This window comes from Panthera uncia, unplaced genomic scaffold (genome assembly GCF_023721935.1).
Source record: "Panthera uncia isolate 11264 unplaced genomic scaffold, Puncia_PCG_1.0 HiC_scaffold_255, whole genome shotgun sequence".
NCBI classification, from domain to species: domain Eukaryota; kingdom Metazoa; phylum Chordata; class Mammalia; order Carnivora; family Felidae; genus Panthera; species Panthera uncia.
The window spans coordinates 54,455-73,833 of NW_026059290.1; the positions used below are offsets into that span (position 1 = coordinate 54,455).

The following is a 19,379-nucleotide window of genomic DNA, read 5'->3' on the forward strand; positions in this document are numbered from 1 at the left end:
TGAACGGGGGAGGGTCAGAGAGAGAGGGAGACACAGAATCTGAAGCAGGCTCCAGGCTCTGAGCTGTCAGCACAGAGCCCGACGCAGGGCTCGAACTCACGGACCGCGAGATCATGACCTGAGCCGAAGTCGGACGCTTAACCAACTGAGCCACCCAGGCGCCCCTTTCTTTTTTTAATTGTTTTTAAGTTTATTTATTTATTTTGAGACAGAGAGCATGAGCTTGAGCAGGGGAGGGGCAGAGAGAGAATCCCAAGCAGGCTCCATGCTGTCAGAGCAGAGCCCCCACACGGGACTCGATCTCACAAACCGCGAGATCATAATCTGAGCCAAAACCAAGAGTCAGATGCTTAACTGACGGAGCCACCCAGATGCCCCTCTTTGTCCTATTCTTATTCTTGAAACTTATTCAGAAATTTGAAATGGTTTCCAAATAAGAGGTTCTTAGAGAAAATGGGAGGAAGGGGAAAGAAAATCGCTCTTCATTGCCCGTCCACCGGTCCTGCCCTGGCTCCCGGCTCCGTGGGGCCCCAGCATCCTTGCTCACTGCTGCCCAGCCCCCACCCAGCCACCTGCAGGGTTCACCCTTGGCGGCCTCTACTGAAGGCACCACTCTGCTCCAGTCCCTTGCCAACCGAAAACACTCCAAAGCACCTGTCACTCTGAACAGTGTGGGGAACATCCTTACGTGGACACAGAGGGAGTTTGTCACGTTGATGGCCATCTGCAGCTCTGTCTCCTGTTACCATGGCCTTTTAGTGCCTCCGCAGCACAACGTTCCTTCCCACCTCAGGGCCTTTGCACATGCTGTCCCCTCTGCTGGGGGACTCTGTCCTCCCACCCTCCATCCCTAGGCCCTGTTACTACTCGCACACCTGCCCGCTCTCCAGATGGATACTCGAAAGCCACTTTCCCAGGAAAATGTCTCTTAAAGCCTCAAGTAGCCCCTATACGTGCTTCCGTAGCTAGTCGACTTCTCCAGGACACTTACAGGGTTTTGCAAGTATATATTTATACGTGAGATTATTTGTGGTTGTCTTTTTTTAAAAGGTTGACTGTGTGGGTGGCGCATGGCTGACTGTCACACTAACACTGAATGTCTTGTGGACGTGACAGATATAAAATGTTGGGCCGGAGCGTTTGCAGTATGGTAAAATCCCAACCCCCTTGTTTTGTTTGTTCTGTTTTGTTTTTATTGAAATGGTTGAGACCAAGGTCTTCCAGCAAAAGTAGTAATCTAGAAAAGCAGAAACTGGCAATTTATGGTCATGATTTTATTAAGAGTATATGATGATGTTCTGCGTAGATACTGGCTGGAGAGGACACTCACCAGGGGGTTCTATACTCTACCATGTTCACAAACACGACCAAGCGGGCTCCCAGAGCTTCTTCATACAACTTTGTGAACATTGCCTTTCTAATAAAACAGCCATCTCTTAGATGATTACCTTATTGTGAGACACAAATAAAAATGTGTGGTGACATCAGCCCAACAGCGTGAACATACTTAACGCCATGGACTGTGCACATAAAAATGAGCCAGACAGTATGTGTATCTTAACACAATTTAAAAATTTTTAAATAAAAATGCCTATGAAAGCTCTTAATATAACACAAAGTGCTGTTCGAATATCAAGTCCTACATGCTGGGGATGGTTCACCAAGACAGAGATGCTGGTATAATGTCATGACCACTGCAGGAAGTCAGCTGGTTAGAATCTATAGCCTCAAAGCTTCCTGCGGGCAGCAGCTATATCACCTTGGCTGGCTCGTGTAACCCTGGCTCTTGGCACAAGAATGTATTAATTGAAGGCCTCTTTCTAGTCTGTTCCTCCTCATTCTCACTCCTGACAACTTTCCAGTGAGGACAAGACTATCCCAATTCATTATTTCATTCATATTTTCATTCACGCTATGGACTTCCCGGAGAGCTCACAAAGGGCCAGGTGCTGTGCTGAGAGCAGGAGTCCAGGGACAGGGTGCGTCTTCTGCCTTCTGCCCACAGTCTGGTGGCGAAGGTGGGCTGAATGAGAATCATTGCAGTGGGTGTGACAGGAGCCATGCTGGAGGCATAAACTCAGCCTCAGAGGATCAGGGACCATGGCTCCCTAACAGTGACATCTTAGCTGGGTATCAAAGGAGTCACAGGAATTTTGCAGGGGAGCACACAAGGCAGAGAGAAAGGCAAGGACATAGGCAGAGATGCCAGAAAGAGCCCAGATGTCCCAAAAGATGGAGGAAAGAGGGTACAAAGGCTGGAGGGGTCTGGAGGCCAGACTGGGGGTGGGTGAAATCTGACCTTCATCTTTCATGTGATAGGGAGCCTTTGAAGGCTTCAAGATAGGAAAGTGATGTGAATTTTAGCAAGATCTCCCCAGGGGTGGTGAGGTGGATGCATTGGAGGAGGTAGGGAGGCCAGGGAGGTTGTGATGAAAGTCTACGTGATTATGTATATATAGTCAGATATAGTCAACCACAGATTATGCACTAACTAGTAACTTCATGGTGGAAAAACCTGGAGGACGCTGTCTCTGACAAGTGAGTGAAGTTAACATCTCCTGCAATGAGGCAGGTCAACAACGCAGGTCTCCTAATACGATGCCCTGAGGACACAACACCAGTTCTGTGCCATTCCTGCCAAAAAGGTATAACCTGAGACACACAAAATTGATGGACATTCTACAAAACTGACCTGTAATCTTAAAATCAGGGAAGTCAGGGAAAGACAAAGATCTGTTCCAGAACAAAGGAGGCTTATGAGATGTGGGAACTAAGTGTAACCTGTGATCCGGGGTTGGACCTCAGACAAGGAAAAAAATAGCTATAATGACAAGGACAATGACAAGACTCGAATGCGGATTGTAGATTAGATAACTGTATTGGATTCATGTTAAATCTCCTCATTTTGATAACTGACATCCAAAATAATATCCACATTTTTAGGAAATAAGTATTTAAGGGAAGGGATCACAATGTCTCTAACTTGCTCTCAAATGGTTTTAAAAGTACACTATATTAAAAAAATGTAATTATACACACACACACACACACACACACAAAGAATGATAAATATGTTTATATATTTATATATGCACATCCAGAAGAAATGATAAAACAAATGGTGATTTAAACAATAAACAATAAGCGAACCTGGGTAAAAGATATACAGAAGTAGCTTAGACTGTTCTGGAAATTTTTCTGTAAATTTGAAATTATATCCAACTAAAAGATAACCTTCCTCAAAATGTTAAGCACAGAGTTCCCCTATGGCCTGGCAATCCCATCCCTAGGTATGTACACACTCAAGAGAAGTGAAAACATACATCTACACAAAAGCTTGTACACAAATGTTCATGGCAGCATTATTTGAAACAGCCAAGACTGGAAACATGCAAATGTCTACCAACTGATGAATAGACAAGCAAAATGTGGTATGTCCATACAATGGAATTTCATTTGGCAATTTAAAAAGTGAAGTTCTGAAAGAGGCTTTAGCATAGATGAACCTTGAAAACCTTCTCTCTGAGTGAGAGAAGCCAGACACAAAAGAAATGTCGTATGAGTCCATTTACAAGAAATGTCTGGAATACGAAAATCCATAGAAATGAAAAATAAATTAATGGTTGCCCAGGGCTGAGCCCATTGAGGGGAAATGGGGAGTGCCTGCTTTTTGGAGTGATGAACATGTTCTAAATTTGACTGTGGTGATGGTTGTTCCATTTTGTGGATAAGTAGGTAAAATATATGTTATAAAAGCCAGATCTCAATAAAAGTTATTTAGGGGCACCTGTGTGGCTCAGTCAGTTGAACATCTGATTTTGGCTCAGGTCACGATCTTGCAGTTTGTGAGTTTGAGGCCCATATGGGGGCTGTGTCAGCAGGGAGCCCACTTCAGATCCTCTGTCTCCCTCACTCTCTGCCCCTCCCCCACTCATATCATACTCTCTCTCTCTCTCTCTCTCTCAAAAATAAATAAATAAATAAATAAATAAATAGTTATTTAAAAAATGAAATGTTACTAACAATGAGAACGCTAATAAGGAAAATAAAAAGCCAGAGGAGGAGTGATGAGGTCTGAGCAGGGAAGTTCTTGGGGGGAAAAAGACCCCATCCCCAGGCATCAGTGTTACTCAGCCCTTGATGGCTAGCCCCTTGTCCCCCCAGCAGCCCACCTGGCTCTCCCCTCTACCTTCAGCCTGGGCGAGGCCCCCTCCGGTGAAGACCTCTCTCTTCCCAAGACCCGCCATCTTGGATACACTCACCTGCGGCTGAAGGCCAAGTCCATGACCCTGCGTTGCTTGTGCCAGCGCTCATAGTCACATTCTGACACCAAACCTTGGCCAAACAGTCTGGGGGAGACAAATGCTTGATGTGAGAAACAGGAAGGGACAGGGGGACCGATGGCTTGACGGGGACAGGGTCAGCTTTGGGGATGATGGAAATATTCTGGAACTACACAGTGGTGATGGTTACACCACACTGTGAATGGACCAAATGCCACTGAAGTGTAACTCCAATGCGGTTAAAATGAAGAATTTTGTGAATTTTACCAAAAATAAAAAATAAAAGAAATACAAAAGAAATGGGGGTGATCATGTGCACCAACCTTGCAACCCCCACACTCCCGCCTGCTAGCCACAGGGGAAAGAGGAGAAGGGAGGTGATAATGACGAGAGCAGCAGCCACCATTTATGGGGCACCTGTGGTGTGACTGATAGCCAGGGCCTTGGTCTTCATGCTACACCCAATGCCCTGGGCCCCATGGGCTGTCTGCTTGCAGCCAGAGGCATTCCTGGCCTCTCCCCCAGCCCCTCCGCATGCCTTACCTCTCACCAAACACGGTCTGGATTGCGTGGTACATCTTGGAGTCCTTGTTGTACTTGGTTGACATCAGGAACTTCTAAACATCCCCCAAAAACCAACGTGAGCTCATGTACCCATGAGACGAAGCAAAGGATTCAGCAGTTTTCTGGACTCTTGTGAAACACGCCCCAACAATCACCACTGACTGGGTGCCAGCTGTGGTGTGAACACCTCATTCCGTGCAATCCCACCTAACCTTCCAGAAGGCCTGTCTTCAAGCAATAGCATCTTGCTTGGGGGTGAGGAAAGTGGGGCAGAGAGGGGTGAAGTGATATTCCTGTGGCCACTCAGCTGGAGTGGCGTTGTGGGGGGTCCTCATTTCCATGCCCATGCACAGATCTTGTACCGCACCACCTTCTAAAGCAGTGAGAACAAGAAAATGCAGGTGCTGCTCTGAAACCAGAATAGGGAAGGGGAGAAGCCCAGAGGGAGGGCTTCTGGGACACAGGAGAGACACTTGGCACAGGTTCAGGGGTTGTTAGTGCCAACCCAGCTATGGAAGCCAAGGAAGGCTTCCTGGAGGAAGGACCAACTTGCCTCGCCACAAGCTGGATGGTAGCAATAATAACATTAGCTGACAGCTCTTGAGCCAGCATAGCCCAGGGGTTAACAGCTCAGGCCGTGGAGTCAGCTGGCTTGAATTTGGATCCAGGCTCACCATCTTGGCTTTGCCCTGGACTCACTTCATGACCACAGGCAAGTTACTCTGGGGAGGTTGCTGCAAAGGGTAAATTTGTTCTACGTGAAAAGTGCTGAGAAAAGTGCCTGGCACACAGCATGTGCCCCGTAAATGTCAGGTGCACAACAGCACCCGTAGCTCATTTAGTGCTCGGTCAATCCTAAGATGTGGGTGCTGTGTTTATGCTCATCTTACATATGATGGAGAAACTGAGATTTAAAACTAGCCCAAGGTCACACACACGGTGAATGGTGGAAATAGGATTTGAATCCCAGCAATTTGCCATGGCAGAGAGGGAAGAGAAGGCTGTGATCCAGGCAGGGGAAGCCCAGGCCACTTGCTGCATTCAGGCAGAATGAGAGGTAGGGAGGGGCATGAGTGGGGGCTGAATCCCAGAGGCCTGCCTCCTGGCGCCCTGAGCTTCATCCTGTGGGCACTGGGAACCAGGAAGATGGTATCTCCACTGTACATTAATCCAGGGGCTTCTGGTATCTGGGAGCTTAGCTCAGGGATCTAATATTAATTTTTCAGCTAAAAGGTACCCCCCAAAATGGCTGACCTTGGGGCATGAGCCACATCCTGAGAACCCCACCCCCACCCAAACACTGTCATTTGTAAACGAACTTTCCTCATTACCCATGCCTGCAGGCCCCATCCCCATGGCAGTAAAGACCCACCTCCCAGGTCCCTCTCAAACATTCCTAAATTGTCCAAGGTCTGGACCAACCCTCCCAACCTAAAGTGAGGAGTCCCCACACTGAGGCACAGCAGCCTCAACACAGGCTCTAATCAGGTGCCCCCAAAGTCAAGGGTCCCCATGCCTGTTGTCCCTGGGGCTGGGGATCCTTTGAAGGCCCAGTGAGCTGGGCTCTGGGATGTGAGGAGTGCATGGGGGCACCCCCAGCACCTTCTCTGCTGTCCACACTGGCAGCACACTTCTGCCCACTAAGGGATAACTGCTGGGGACTTATCCTCCTGCCATAAGTAATCAGAAAAATAGGCATAATGCATGAAATGTCTGTTTTCAGACACTGAGCAACAGGAAGTGCAGGATTGTGAATCCTAAAAGAAGGAAAAGGAAAAAAAAAAAAGATATGAGACCTATGACCGAAGATTACTCTAGCTTTCTGCAATTTCAGGATAAAGGCACTAAAAGATGAAACTCAAATATAGCCCCATAGGCTTTCCAATTTGATGAGACAGATCAGAGTCCAGACATACAAAAGGAGGCTAGAACTTGTATGGCAGAGGACCTGAGGGGAGGGAGCCATGTAGAGAAAGAGCTCCTGTGCAGAAATCTGCATAGGGATCCCCTATATCTTCGGATGAATACCAGCCTGTGTACATGCACCGTGGACACAAGGCTGAGTTAAAAACAACTTTTGGGACAAGGAGAATTACCGAGTAACTACAGGCTGAACAGTTCTCAGAGCTTACACAGCCCAAGAACTCTTCAAGTTCCCACCGGCCAGAGGTAAACTTCAGACATAAGCCCTTTATTAGCGGCCCCCAGAAGAGTCACTCCTTGGTAGTGAGGCTAAACTAGCTCTAGAGTAAAGGCCGACCCTAAATCAACCCTACAAAAGCCTCAAAGCAAACCTGGAAAGGATCAGACTGATCTACACAAATAACTTTACCATCTGCCAGAATGAATTCCAGCACTCTTTAAAGGAATAAAACAAAACTGAGAACTCAACAGTGTACAATTCACAATGTCCAGGGGCCAACATAAAATCACTAGACACGTCAAAGAGCAGAAAGATCTACCTATAACCAGGCTCAGAAATAATAGAGATGACGGAATTTGCAGAAAAGAACTTTAACACATTTATTATAAGTATTGCAAATGTGGTCAAGGAACCCACATATCCAGGAAGTGCAAAGACTCCTACATAGAATTAACAACAAGAAAAAGTACATAAAGGCAGATCATAATCAAATTTCTGAAACCAGTGATAAGGAGAAAACCTTAAAAGCAGACAGAGATAAAATAGTAGATTGATATAAGTTGAAGATTATACTATAAACCCTAGGACAACCACTAAGAGAGAAAGAAAGAGAGCCAATAATCAAATAGTGGAGATAAAGTGGAATACTAAAACATACTCAATCCAAAAGAAGGCAGGAAAGGCAGAGAGGGGAACGAACAACAGGACAGAGGAAAAACAGCCACGTGGTAGATTTAAACCCAACCGTATCAATAATTACATTCAACGTAAATGACCTAAGCACTCCAGTTAAAAGGCAGAGATTGTCAGACAGTATAAAGCAACCAGACCAGACTATATGCTGTCTATAGGAAACCCACTTTAAATCTAAAAACCCAGATAGGTTAAAAGTAAAAGGATGGTAAAAAGATATACCAAGCAACACTAAGCAGAAGATAGCTGGAGTGGCTATATTAACACCAGACAAAATATCCTTCAGGAAATGGAATATTACCAAGGATAAAGGGGACATTTCTAAAAATAAATCACACAATTCATCACAAAGACATATTAATCCTAAGTGTGCACACACCTAATAACAGAACTTCAAAATACATGAAGCAAAATCGGTACAACCTAAAGTAGAAATAGAAAAACCCATGATTGTGGTTGGAGAGTTCGACATTCCTCTCAAAATAATTGCTAGAACAAGTATGCAGAAAATTAGTGAGGACTTAAAAGATTCGAATAACACTATCAGCCAACTTGATCTAGTTGACATTTCTGAAATATTCCATTCAACAACTACAGAATATTCATTCTTTTGAAGTACTCATGGACATTCACCAAGATAGACCATGTGCTAGGTCATCAAACAAGCTTCAATTTTTTTTTTAATTTTTTTAACGTTTTATTTTATTTTTGAGACAGGGAGAGACAGGGCATGAACAGGGGAGGGTCAGAGAGAGGGAGACACAGAATCTGAAGCAGGCTCCAGGCTCTGAGCTGTCAGCACAGAGCCCGACGCGGGGCTCGAACTCACGGACCGCGAGATCATGACCTGAGCCGAAGTTGGCCGCTTAACCAACTGAGCCACCCAGGCACCCCCAAGCTTCATTTTTTTTATGTGGATTGAAATCATGAAAAGTATTTCATCTGCCCTTACAGAATGAAATTAGAAATCAATAACAGAAAGATATTTGTAAATACCATAATATTTAGAAAGTGAACAATATGCATATAAATAGTCCCTGATTCAAAAAAGAAATCACAAGGGAAGTTAGAAAATATTTTGAACTGAATGAAAAAAGAAGCACGACATATTGAAATGTGTGGTACATTTGTCCCTAAAGTAGTATTTACAAGGAAATGTATAGATTTAAATGCTTATATTAGAAAAGAAACAGGTCTAAAATCAATTTTCTAAACTCCCACCTTAAAAATTTGAACAAGAATAAATTAAACCCTAAACGAATAGAGGAAGGAAATAATAAAGAGCAGAAATCAATAAAGTAGAAAATGGACAAACAATGGAGAATTGCAATAAACCCAAAATCTGGTTCTTTGAAAAGATAAATAAAATTGATAAACCTTTTGCTAGCTTGATTAAGAAAATAAAAGAAAGCCCAAATTATTTGCAGGAATGAAAGAAGGGATATCACCACAGATCCAGGAGACATGAAAAAGGAAATCAATAAATATTATGGACAACTTGATACCAACAATTTTAATTAGATGAAATGGGCAAATTCCTTGAAAGACACAAATTATAGGGGCGCCTGGATGGGTTCGGCTCAGGCCATGATCTCACAGCTTTGTGGGTTTAAGCCCCTCATCTGGCTTTGCACTGACATCACAGAACCTGTCTGGGATTCTCTCTCTCTCCCTCTCTCTCTGTCCCTCCCCAACTTGAGCTGTCTCTGTCTCTAAATAAATAAATACATACATACATACATACATACATACATACAGAAAGACATAAATTACCAAACCCAAGAAAAATAGCAACTCTGAATGGCCATAAATCAATTAAATACATTGAGTAATTAAAACAAAACAAAAAGCACTTCCATCAAAGAAAATGCCAGGCCCAGATGGCTTCACTGGTGAATCCTATTAAACATTAAAGGAAGGAATAACACCACCCCATAGAAACTCCTTCAGAAAATAGAGGAGAGGGGACATTTCCCAACTCATCTTGTGAAGCCTATTAATCTGATCCCCAAACCAGACAAGTATAAAAACAAAAACTCTTAGCAGAAGATGAGCAAATTGTATCATGAGAGCTGGAATGCAAGGTTGGTTTAACACTTGAAAATTAATCCATGCAATGCATCATTTTAATATATATTGTTCAACTTTTCTCATTGAGCGTCATGAAGGTCTTTGTGTATGGCTTTTGGTAGCATGCTTTAAAAATCTTAAAAAATTTTTTTAATGTTTATTTATTATTTTGGAGAGAGAGAGAGAGAGAGCAGGAGAGGGGCAGAGAGAGAGGGAGCCACAGAATCCAAAACAGGTTCTAGGCTCCGAGCTGTCAGCACAGAGCCTGACGTGGGGCTCGAACCCACAAACTGTGAGATTGTGACCCCACAAGTCAGATGCTTAACCGACTGAGAGACCCAGGTGCCCCTAAAAATCTTAAACTGTGTCTACACTTGAAATTAAGCTTTACAAAAAAAGTATGTGTTACATCCTTTTAGAGACACCATGGTTGTTCGGCTTTTCTCCTGATCTGGACCCTAAGTTGTATCTTCTCCCTGTCATGCCAAGGCTCACTCTGCTGAGTACCCACTGTGAGAAAAAGAGCACCATCATTTATTGAGCAACTGCTGTGTGCCAGGCATGGGCTAGATGGCTCAAACATGCTATTTCGCCACCTGTAAGAGGCATCATCCCTATTTTACAGATGAGGAAACTGAGGCCCAGAGTGGTGACAGAGCCCAGACTTGAGCCCACGTCAGCCAAGTCCAAGGTAAACGATCTGAGGGCCATTCTTAGTCCCCAGATCACAGGCACCGCCCTCCACATAGTCCAGACCAATCAGTGCTGACCGTGTCAGTTTCCTGATCTCTAAAATGGGGACTGATAACAGTCTCTACCCCCGTGAGGATTAAATGGGTTCATAATCGGGAAGTAAAGAAGTACCTGTTTAAGTATCTTTTGCCCCTTTGCTTGTTAAATAAATATGTGTTGATATAAACATTTGTTAAATGAATCAATTGATATTGAAATCTCATGGTAGCCCTGAGACAGAGGGGTTATGATCCCACCTCGAAGATGAAGGAACCAAGGCTAAGAGGGGTGAGCTAGCTAAACGTGTGCACATCACTTGGGCAAAACTCCCAAATGGTGGGTGTTCAGAGAGAAAGATGCCACTGACTTTTGGATCCTTGGGAAATGAGCCCGAGTGCTGGTGACTCTGGGACATTTCTCTTACAGCCTCTGGGGTCGAGTTTTGTGCCCCCAACCCAGGGAAGGGAAGGGAAGGGCTCTCCCCATAGAAACTTCTCTGCTTCCTACCTTGACCGACTCGGGGCTCGTGACGATGACTGAGGTTTTGTGGAAGACGTTGACCCGCACGACGGGTCCGTACTTCTTAGCCCTGGAAACCAAAATGACCCAAAGGAGGCTGTCAACGACCGGAGATGTGAATATCATCACCACCCAGCGGGAGGGTCAGGGTGTCCCATCCCAGGAGGGGCTTAACACGGACTCACTGCCGAGCCACATCCCCCACTGGGTCTCAGTTTTCAAACCCATGAAATAGGGTTGCTACGCTCCTCCTTTGACCCAAAAGATTTTGCTGGGAATCAAGCGATAGCGTGTCTTTGAAATGCTTTGGAGAGTGCGAAGCACCACCACGTACAAGGACTGTTATTGAGTCACGCCCCCCACCCAGCTTACAGACAGGGACACTGAGGCTCAGAGTTTCTGATGTCCGGTCTCAGGTCACACAGCTGCCAAAGGCAGAGGTTGCCTTCTGAACCAGCCTCCTCTGCCTCCCCGCTCAGGGGAGGGACTTCGGGGGTGGGAGTGACCTGGCCGGGGAGGCGGGAGTGTGTGTGCTGGCCTGGGGAAGGGGTGGGGCTGCCCCATGAGGGACCTGGGCTGGAGTAAGGGCAACAAATGACAATTAGGACCCACCAATCCAAAAACACATCTTGGAGCATGCGGCCACAAACCTCATCCTTTTTCCAAAAGTAGGGGAGGTGTCCTAGAAGGAAACTAGAAGAAACAGGAAACATTAAGATCACCCGAAGTCACCATTAAAGAGTGCTCCCTTCCCCACAGGACCCTGTGAGGGCGGCCTTATTAGGCCCACTTTGCAGATGGGACGGCTGAGGCCCGAGGAGGCACGGCACTGGCTCAGGGCACCCAGTGTAAGAATGCAGGCAGGATGCAAATACAGGTCTGGCGGGTTCCCTGGTGTGGAGGGGAGGGGCTGGCGTGTGGAAAGGGTCCCATAGTGCTGTGCCGAATTACCTGGAGACATCCCCTGAACACTGACTACGTACATGCTGGGCGCCATGCTGGGCCTCATTCCATCTGTCCTCCCCCCACTGCCTGGAGGTAGGTCTATTGTTAACCTGGCTTACAGATAGGGCAGCTGAGGCTGGAGAGGTGGTCACCTGTCCACGGCTGCGCGGCTGGCACCAAGGCATCCCGCGGTCCTTCTCACCAGGGGATGGTTTGGTCACGCTAAGTCCGCCGTGGGTGGGTGATCAACAGAATGTCAACGAGTCTATCTGGCGTCACCTGGTGGCACGTTTGACAGGTGCTTCCTGTCTCCTGCACGGCTTATTCCAGTCAAGCTCACTCACGACCCCATCCAGAACGGGTGACAGAAACTACAGGTGGGGCTTTCTGAGTCGGGGAACTCACCCGACTGGAGATAGAGAGTGAATTAACAAAGAAGAAGAAGAAGAAGGAGAAGGAGAAGGAGAAGAAGAAGGAGAAGGAGAAGGAAAGAAAAGAAAAGAAAAGAAAAGCAAAGAAAAGAAAAGAAAAGAAAAGAAAAGAAGGAGAGTGATGGAAAAATCAGATGGGGAGGTAATCAGAGCTGGGGATAGGAGTAGGTGGTGCCATTTTCTACAGGCAGGTCGGGAATGGCCCTTTAAGAAGGTAACATGGGACGCTTGGGTGGCTCAGTCAGTTAAGCATCCCACTCAGGTTATGATCTCGCGGTTCGTGGGTTCGAGCACCACGTCGGGCTCTGTGCTGACAGCTCAGAGCCTGGAGCCTGCTTCAGATTCTGTCTCCCTTTCTCTCTGCCCCTCCCCAACTTGCATGCTCTCTCTCTCTCTCTCTCTCTCTCAAAAATTGAATAAACACGAAAAAAATTTTTTTATAAAAAAAGAAGGTAAATGTGAGCTGCAATAAATGAAGGACTAGCCTACCCAGGTACCTGGGGGAAGAGCATTCCAGCAAAGGAGATAGCAGGTGCAAAGATCCTAAGGTAGGAATGTGCGTGGTAAGTTCAAGGAACAGTGAGAGGGTGTTGTGGCTGGAGTAGAGTGAGGGAGATGTGGTACAGGATGGGGTCACCAAGGGAGGGGGCAGATCGCCAAGGGCCTTGCGGGCTGGTGTCAACACTGCTCTGACCTTGAAAAGCAGAGGGCCACCGGAGGGTCTTGAGCAGAGCAGAGACAGGGTCTGACGCGTTTTCAATGGCTCCCTCTCACAGCTGCTGTGCTGGGTGGGTGGGAGGCAGGAGTGGAGGCAGGGGCACCAGCAAGGGGCTGGGGGAGGGCATAGGGCACAGACCAGTGAGAAGCCGGGTTCCCAGGGCAGGTTGGAGGAGGAGCCAAGCAGACTTGCTGGGGGTGTGGACGAGGGTGGGAGGGTCGTGTCAGGCTGCCCCAAGGCTTCTGGCCTGATCCTTGGAAGGATGAGTGGAGCTGCCGTGTCCTAAGGTGGGAAGGACCAAAGAGGGGCTGGTTGCGGGGCAGCAGACCGCATCGTGCCCGCCTCTGCCCTCGTCCATGCAGCCAGGAAGGTTTTGGGGGGCAGCATGGAGACACTGCCTGGGGCTCCCGGCTCTGCCTGCAGGAAGGACGGGCCAGGAGTTCCAGCTCAACACCCTCAGAGCAGCCCCCCACCAATGACCTTGTGCCCTGCACCTTGGTGGGGTCGGCTCTCAGCGCTCCCCCAGGGGGTTGCAGCTCACTGGCCCCCCAGAGGTAATTTGCTTTATTGGCCTTTTTTATTGACCTCCTCTCTCTCTGCATTCCCAACTCCCACAGGGATCACCACCCAACCCCCCCAAACCACTTACATTTCTTTGTTTTTTCTCTCTTTTTTTTTTAGAGCGAGAAAGACAGAGCATGAGCCGGGGAGGGGCAGAGAGAGAGGGAAAGACAGAATCCCAAGCAGGCATCAGTGCAGAGCCCCACATGGGGCTCGAACCCACGAACCGCGAGATCATGACCCGAGTCAAAGTCGGACGCTCAACCGACTGAGCCACCCAGGGGCCCCCGTTTCAATTCTTTCCTCAGGATCAATGTCTGGGAACCAACCTGAGACAAGCAGACTAAATCCGGCTTTGAACCTGGCAGGTTTGCAGAGGAAAGCACCAAGGGCGGGGTGTGAGGAAATGCTTGGAGCCAAGGCCAGAGATGTAAATGTGACAGTCCTCAGCTGAGAGGCAGCCCTTACAGCCCAGCAGCTGGATTAGACCACAAGGGGGTGAGTGTAGACAGAGAAGGGACCCGAGGACTGAGCCAGGCAGCAAAGGGACAACCAGCCAGGGAGACTGAACAGAAGACACCAGAGGAGAGCCGAGGGGGAGTGGAGCGGGCAGCCTGCGAAGAAAGCAGGCCAAGGGGACAAGGGAGGGACTTGTCCAGGGTCAGGCAAGACGACGGAGGACTGAAGGGCCACCGTGTGTGTGTGTGTGTGTGTGTGTGTGTGTGTGTGTAGCTACAGGGAGATCACTGGGACTTTGGTCAAAGCAGGGTGGGCTGCTCGGGAGAGGTGGGTGCCAGAGCCCGATGGGGTGTTGGGCCCAAGACAGGAGGGGAGGGAGGGATGGGGACCCAAAACAGGCTTCTCAGGGGGACTGTTGAGGGGGCGCAGAGACAAGGGGGCGGCAGCTGGAGGGAATGAGAAGGGAAGAGAAGGGTGGTTGTTCTTTTACAACATGTTATATAAAAATGGGAATGATGCTGGAGAGAAGGAAAACTGATGACATGGGAGAGAAGGAGCCCCTGGGCAGGGTCGCTGAACCCAGAGGACGGCTCTCCTTGGCCGGGAGCACCTAGGTCCCAGTGGGAAGGGCGTGTGGGCCCCGGTACAGGGAAGGGGGAGGCTGTGGTGGCAGAGCCCCGGAAGGAAGTTCTCTCAGGCTGTTCCATTTACCCAGGGAGGTAGGAGGTAGGAATCAAGCCTGAGAGTGGGGACAGAGGGGGAGGTGGCGGGGCCTGAGGAGAAGCGAGAACGCGTCAAGAGTGGGCGGGCAGATGCGGGAGGAAGGAGGGCAGTGTGGCCGCCCGGCAGCTGAGGCCCACTCAGGGTGAGTGGCTTTGAACTTACAATGCCCCACCTGCAGAAAGATGGCCTGTGGACATCACGAGCGCCTGGCTGTGTTTCCAGAATAACCTAGTAACCGTGGCCACTGCCGTAGCTGTGCACTTGGGGAGGATGTTCTGTTTTGAACACCTGAGTGATAGACCCTCTCCACCCCACCAGGCCTGCCTGAGAGCTTCCGCCTTCAACGCTGGGGCCCAATGCCACTTGGGGAAGAAGGTGAGTGACACCTCAAGAAGGCCAAGGCGACAGAGAGGCGTGAGGTTCCCAGTGCCCGGCAAGAAAGGGGACTAAAACCCACTCCTTCCCGTTCCTGCAGGGGGACACCGGGGAGGGAAAGGCAGAGCCGGAAGACCGGGCGTTGGAAACAAACAGGTAGGGGATGGTAGAATTGGGGGATGGTGGAATGCTGCGACTGGGGTGGGGGGCTGAGAGAAGTCCACCTGGCATGTCCCTGTCGGTAGACGCGGTAAGACAGAGCAGTCCAGGGAGAGAGAGGAGGGTGAAAACCCCCCTCCCCTGCCCGGTCCCTGGCACATGCCCTTTCCTATAATGCTGCGGTTGGCACAGTGGGAATCAAGGTTCCCTGAGGACAGAGAACGTCTTGGATAATAAGGGAGAAGAGGTCATCTGGACAGCCCACGGTGAGGCCAGCCACAGGGATGAAGGGAGCCACATGACAGCTTGGGGTGCGGATGGGGGCCACTGCCGGGAGTGAGGGTGACGGGCCATGGCTGCCTCGCGCCAGTGGAATGGGGCGACGATGGCTCCAATTGGATGCACTGCCCGACAGAGCCGGCAAGGGGTCTCCACCATCGCCAGGAACCATGGGGCAATTTATTGAACAGACCTCACCTCTGGCAACTTGGCAAGTAGGGAGCAGAGGAGGAAACCCATGCCAGCCAGGAGTCATACTGGAAAACCCGTTCTAAAATAAAGAAAACCTGGAAGGGCGAGACTTTTTGTTGCCAAGTTTACATTCATCCCACGCTACCAGGAGCGCGGGGGGTTGATGGGAAAGTTGGGAACAGCAACAGAGAAATGAAGAAGCCACAAGTGTCTGTGTGGGATCTGAACGTGGGGTCGGAGTTTTCGGCTGTTACACGGATGGTTGCAGTAGGATGTTGTCTGTGGGGAACTCCGGGAGGGCATCCTGGAGGAGAGGGCAGCCTGGTGACTCCTGCCGAATAAGGAGGCGGATGGGTGGGGGGTGGGGAAGCATAGCAGCTGCCCCTTGGAAGGCAGAGGGATCCTTGCCTGAAAGCTGGCAAAGCCTAGAAGCACCAAGGGGCAAATGTTACCACCAGAGACTCGACATGTACCCTTCTCGGCCAACCATGGTGTTGCCGGTCATGGTTTGAGGATCCAGGCGCTGAATTCAAAAGCATCTGATCTGTGCCAGAAAGGGTTCCAGAACTCTCATTTAGTGCACTCTTAGATGTGACCACCAGACAACTGTTAATCCAAAATCTTTCTGCATATGTATCATTCAGTTCACCTCCTCAGAATAAAGAGCCCAACTATAATTACATAATTAAATATTATGTAATTAACCTCCTCCTACTCCTCCACCCACCCACAGGCACCTGTAGGTCACACGTAGATTCTGCAGTGTAGGATTCAGGGGAGAATTCAGGCATAAAAAGGAGAGAAATACGGACACGGGCTACTACATGGATAAACCTTGAAAACATTGTGCTAAATGAAAGAAGGCAGACACAAAAGGCCACATATCGTACGATTCCATTTATATGAAATGTCCAGAACAGGCAAATCTGGAGACAGAAAACAGATTCGTGGTTGCCTGGGGTTGGAGGTGGGGGTGAGGAGTGGGGGGAGGTGAGGAGTGACACCTAAGGGGTATTGGGTCTCTATCTGGGGTGATAAAAATGTTCCGGAACCAGTGGTTAAGACTGCACAACTCTGTCACTATCCCCAAAAGTACTGATTGTACACTTTAAAGGGGTAAATTTTAGGGCACAGTTTTATTTTGAAAACGCAATTAAGAAAAAATATATGGGAGAGGGGCAGAGAGGGGCGTGATTTCAGTTCTGCCTTCTCAAGACAAAGAGACCAGACCAGGTCTGCAGTGCTTGAAGCACTGGGGTTTACGTGAAGACCAAATCATCACGAGACCCAGCGGAACAAACACAAAGCTCATTCAATCCCAAGCTGTCGATGGCCGACTGGGAAAACTTGAAAGGGTGACAGCGTCCCTAACAGGACTTGTAGGTGATTTCCACCAACCACTTTGACTCACTGTTCACCGAGTATCCATATGCATGTACCAGTTGCTGCTGTGCTAAGGTGTCAGGGACATGGCAGTGAACAAGACAGACACGGGCTTATGGGAGAGACAGACACTTAACAAGAGGTTGCACAAATAGTTGCCCAACAACTATTCCAATGTCATAGTTCCAATGACATAGAGTTTACAAAGTGAACATAATATATTCGGGCATGGAAGCAGGTGGGACCTCCCTGAGGAGTTAGCATTCGAGCCACATCTGGAAGGTGAGGGGAAGAAGCATCTGGGTGGCTTGGAAGACAGAGCTGCTAAGCATGGGAAAAGGAAGAACCAGAGGTGGGTGAGGGCACCCGGAAAGACAGCCAGCCAGCAGGGAGAAATATCGCTTCCCTGTGTCACCAGCCATAGAGATCTTTCCCGAACCCACCAAACAGGAATTCGGGCTTCTAATGCCAGGTCATCTGGCTTGTGCTGGAGGTGGACACCTTCCAGAATGTTCATGTCTTGAGGTTTTAAAAAGTGTATCTAATACCATTGTTCATTCATTCAGCAAGTATTTATTGAGCATCTGCAAAGTGCCAGGAGCCGGGCATACACAAGGGAACACACAGTACCCTGCCCTCCTAGGGCTCACATTCTAAAGGGGGGAGACAGACACAGTCAACAGGTGAGCAGACAGTCAACAAGTGAACAGAAGGCAACTTCGGGGGAGATGGCCGCATAAGAAGTTCGGGGCTAGGTGGGCTTTACACAGGGTGGTGGATGGTCTCCAGCAAGACCCTGGAGGAGAAATCAGCTGCAGGAGGGGGGTTGCAGAAAGACTGGGGGCAGCAGTGAGCAAGCAAAGGGGGGGATGAGAACAGTACAGAGTGGGTTCTAAGAGCTCAGCAGGGGCCTTGCAGGCCATAGAGTGGACTTAATTTAGAATTCGATTTCCTTCTACAGTGATGGGAAGCTTTTGGAGCAGAGGAATGACACATTTGATTTAGGCTTCAGAAAGGTAAGCTTCTGGTGGGAGGAGGTATGTTGGGGTGGGGGTGGGGGACAAGGATGGAATGGAAGTACTAAGGAGAAGCAAACAGCATGTACCAGGACAGAAATACCAAGGGTAATGTGACCCAAGTATAACGTGATCCAATTCAGGTTGAGTGACCCCATTCAAAGTCCCAAAGTTACGAGGGCTCACTTTAGAGCCAAGGCTGACCTGGGTTTCAATCTAGGCTTACCAACTGTGTGACCTTGGGCAGATGACTTTGCCTCTGCGCGCCTCAGTCTCCTCGTCTGAACGATGGGGTAACAATAGCGCCTACCTAACAGGGTTGTCGCTGCCATCACGTTTGTGGGGCCCAGCAGAGCGCGGTGGGCGCGGACCAGCTGCTGCGGCTGTGAGTAATTTGTTACTAAGAATAGTTAGCGCCCCTCTCCCGGCCGCCGTCTCCAAGCGGCCACGCGCAACGGCGAGGCTGGACCCCCGGCCCCGACGCCGGCTTGGACGCGGCCCCCCGGCCCCCCATTCGAGCGCCCCATCCAGGCCCCCGCCCCCACCCCCCGCTCACCTGGGCCTCGGCGGCCCGGGGATGTGCTCGTAGCGGCTGCGAGCGCGGTGCACGAAGGTGCAGAAGAGGCCGAAGGCAACCAGGACGGCGCTGCCGAGCAGCAGCAGCAGCCCGGGGCTCATGGCTCCCGGGCAGGCCAGGCCTGGGTCGGGGCCGGGCACCGAGGGGGCGGGAGGCCGCGAGCCGACTCAGCTGTCAGCGCCGCGCCGCCTCGGCCCCAGGCCCGGCGCGACCCAGCACCGCCCACTCCCTCTCGGCTCCGCCCCTGCCGGCTCGACCCCTCCCAGGGCTCTCCGTCCCGGCCAACCACGTCTCCGCCACCCGCTCCAGCTCTCGGCGCCCGCCCCCGCCCCGCCCCTAGCTCCGCCCCAACCTCAACACCGCCCCCCCCGCGCTCAGGCCCCGCCCAGAACATGAGATCTTCTCCAATCACAATGCCGCTTCTGGCTCAGTCCCCCCACGCTCCGCCCTCCCCCCCTCCTCCCCAGGCCCCGCCCCCAGCTCCTCAAGCTCTATCCTAGCAGCAGCTCCGCCCAGAACGCGTTGTCCTTGGCAACCCCGTTTCCTCCGCGCTTCCT

The 19,379-nt window shown here is 49.6% G+C and overlaps 1 protein-coding gene across 1 annotated transcript in view; it reads right to left on the reverse strand.

The window, feature by feature from the left end:
- The window catches only part of LOC125917833 (cholesterol 24-hydroxylase), a 32,743-nt gene extending 13,609 nt beyond the window's left edge, over window positions 1-19,134 (reverse strand). Inside the window, exons 1-5 of the mRNA XM_049623928.1 lie at window positions 18,802-19,134; window positions 11,617-11,697; window positions 10,993-11,074; window positions 4,827-4,900; window positions 4,263-4,349 (exon numbers count right to left, since the gene is read on the reverse strand). Coding sequence (XP_049479885.1) covers window positions 4,263-4,349; window positions 4,827-4,900; window positions 10,993-11,074; window positions 11,617-11,697; window positions 18,802-18,923 — 446 coding nt within the window. The 5' untranslated portion in view covers window positions 18,924-19,134. The remainder of the gene's footprint in view (window positions 1-4,262; window positions 4,350-4,826; window positions 4,901-10,992; window positions 11,075-11,616; window positions 11,698-18,801) is intronic.
- Window positions 19,135-19,379: the final 245 nt, after the last annotated feature.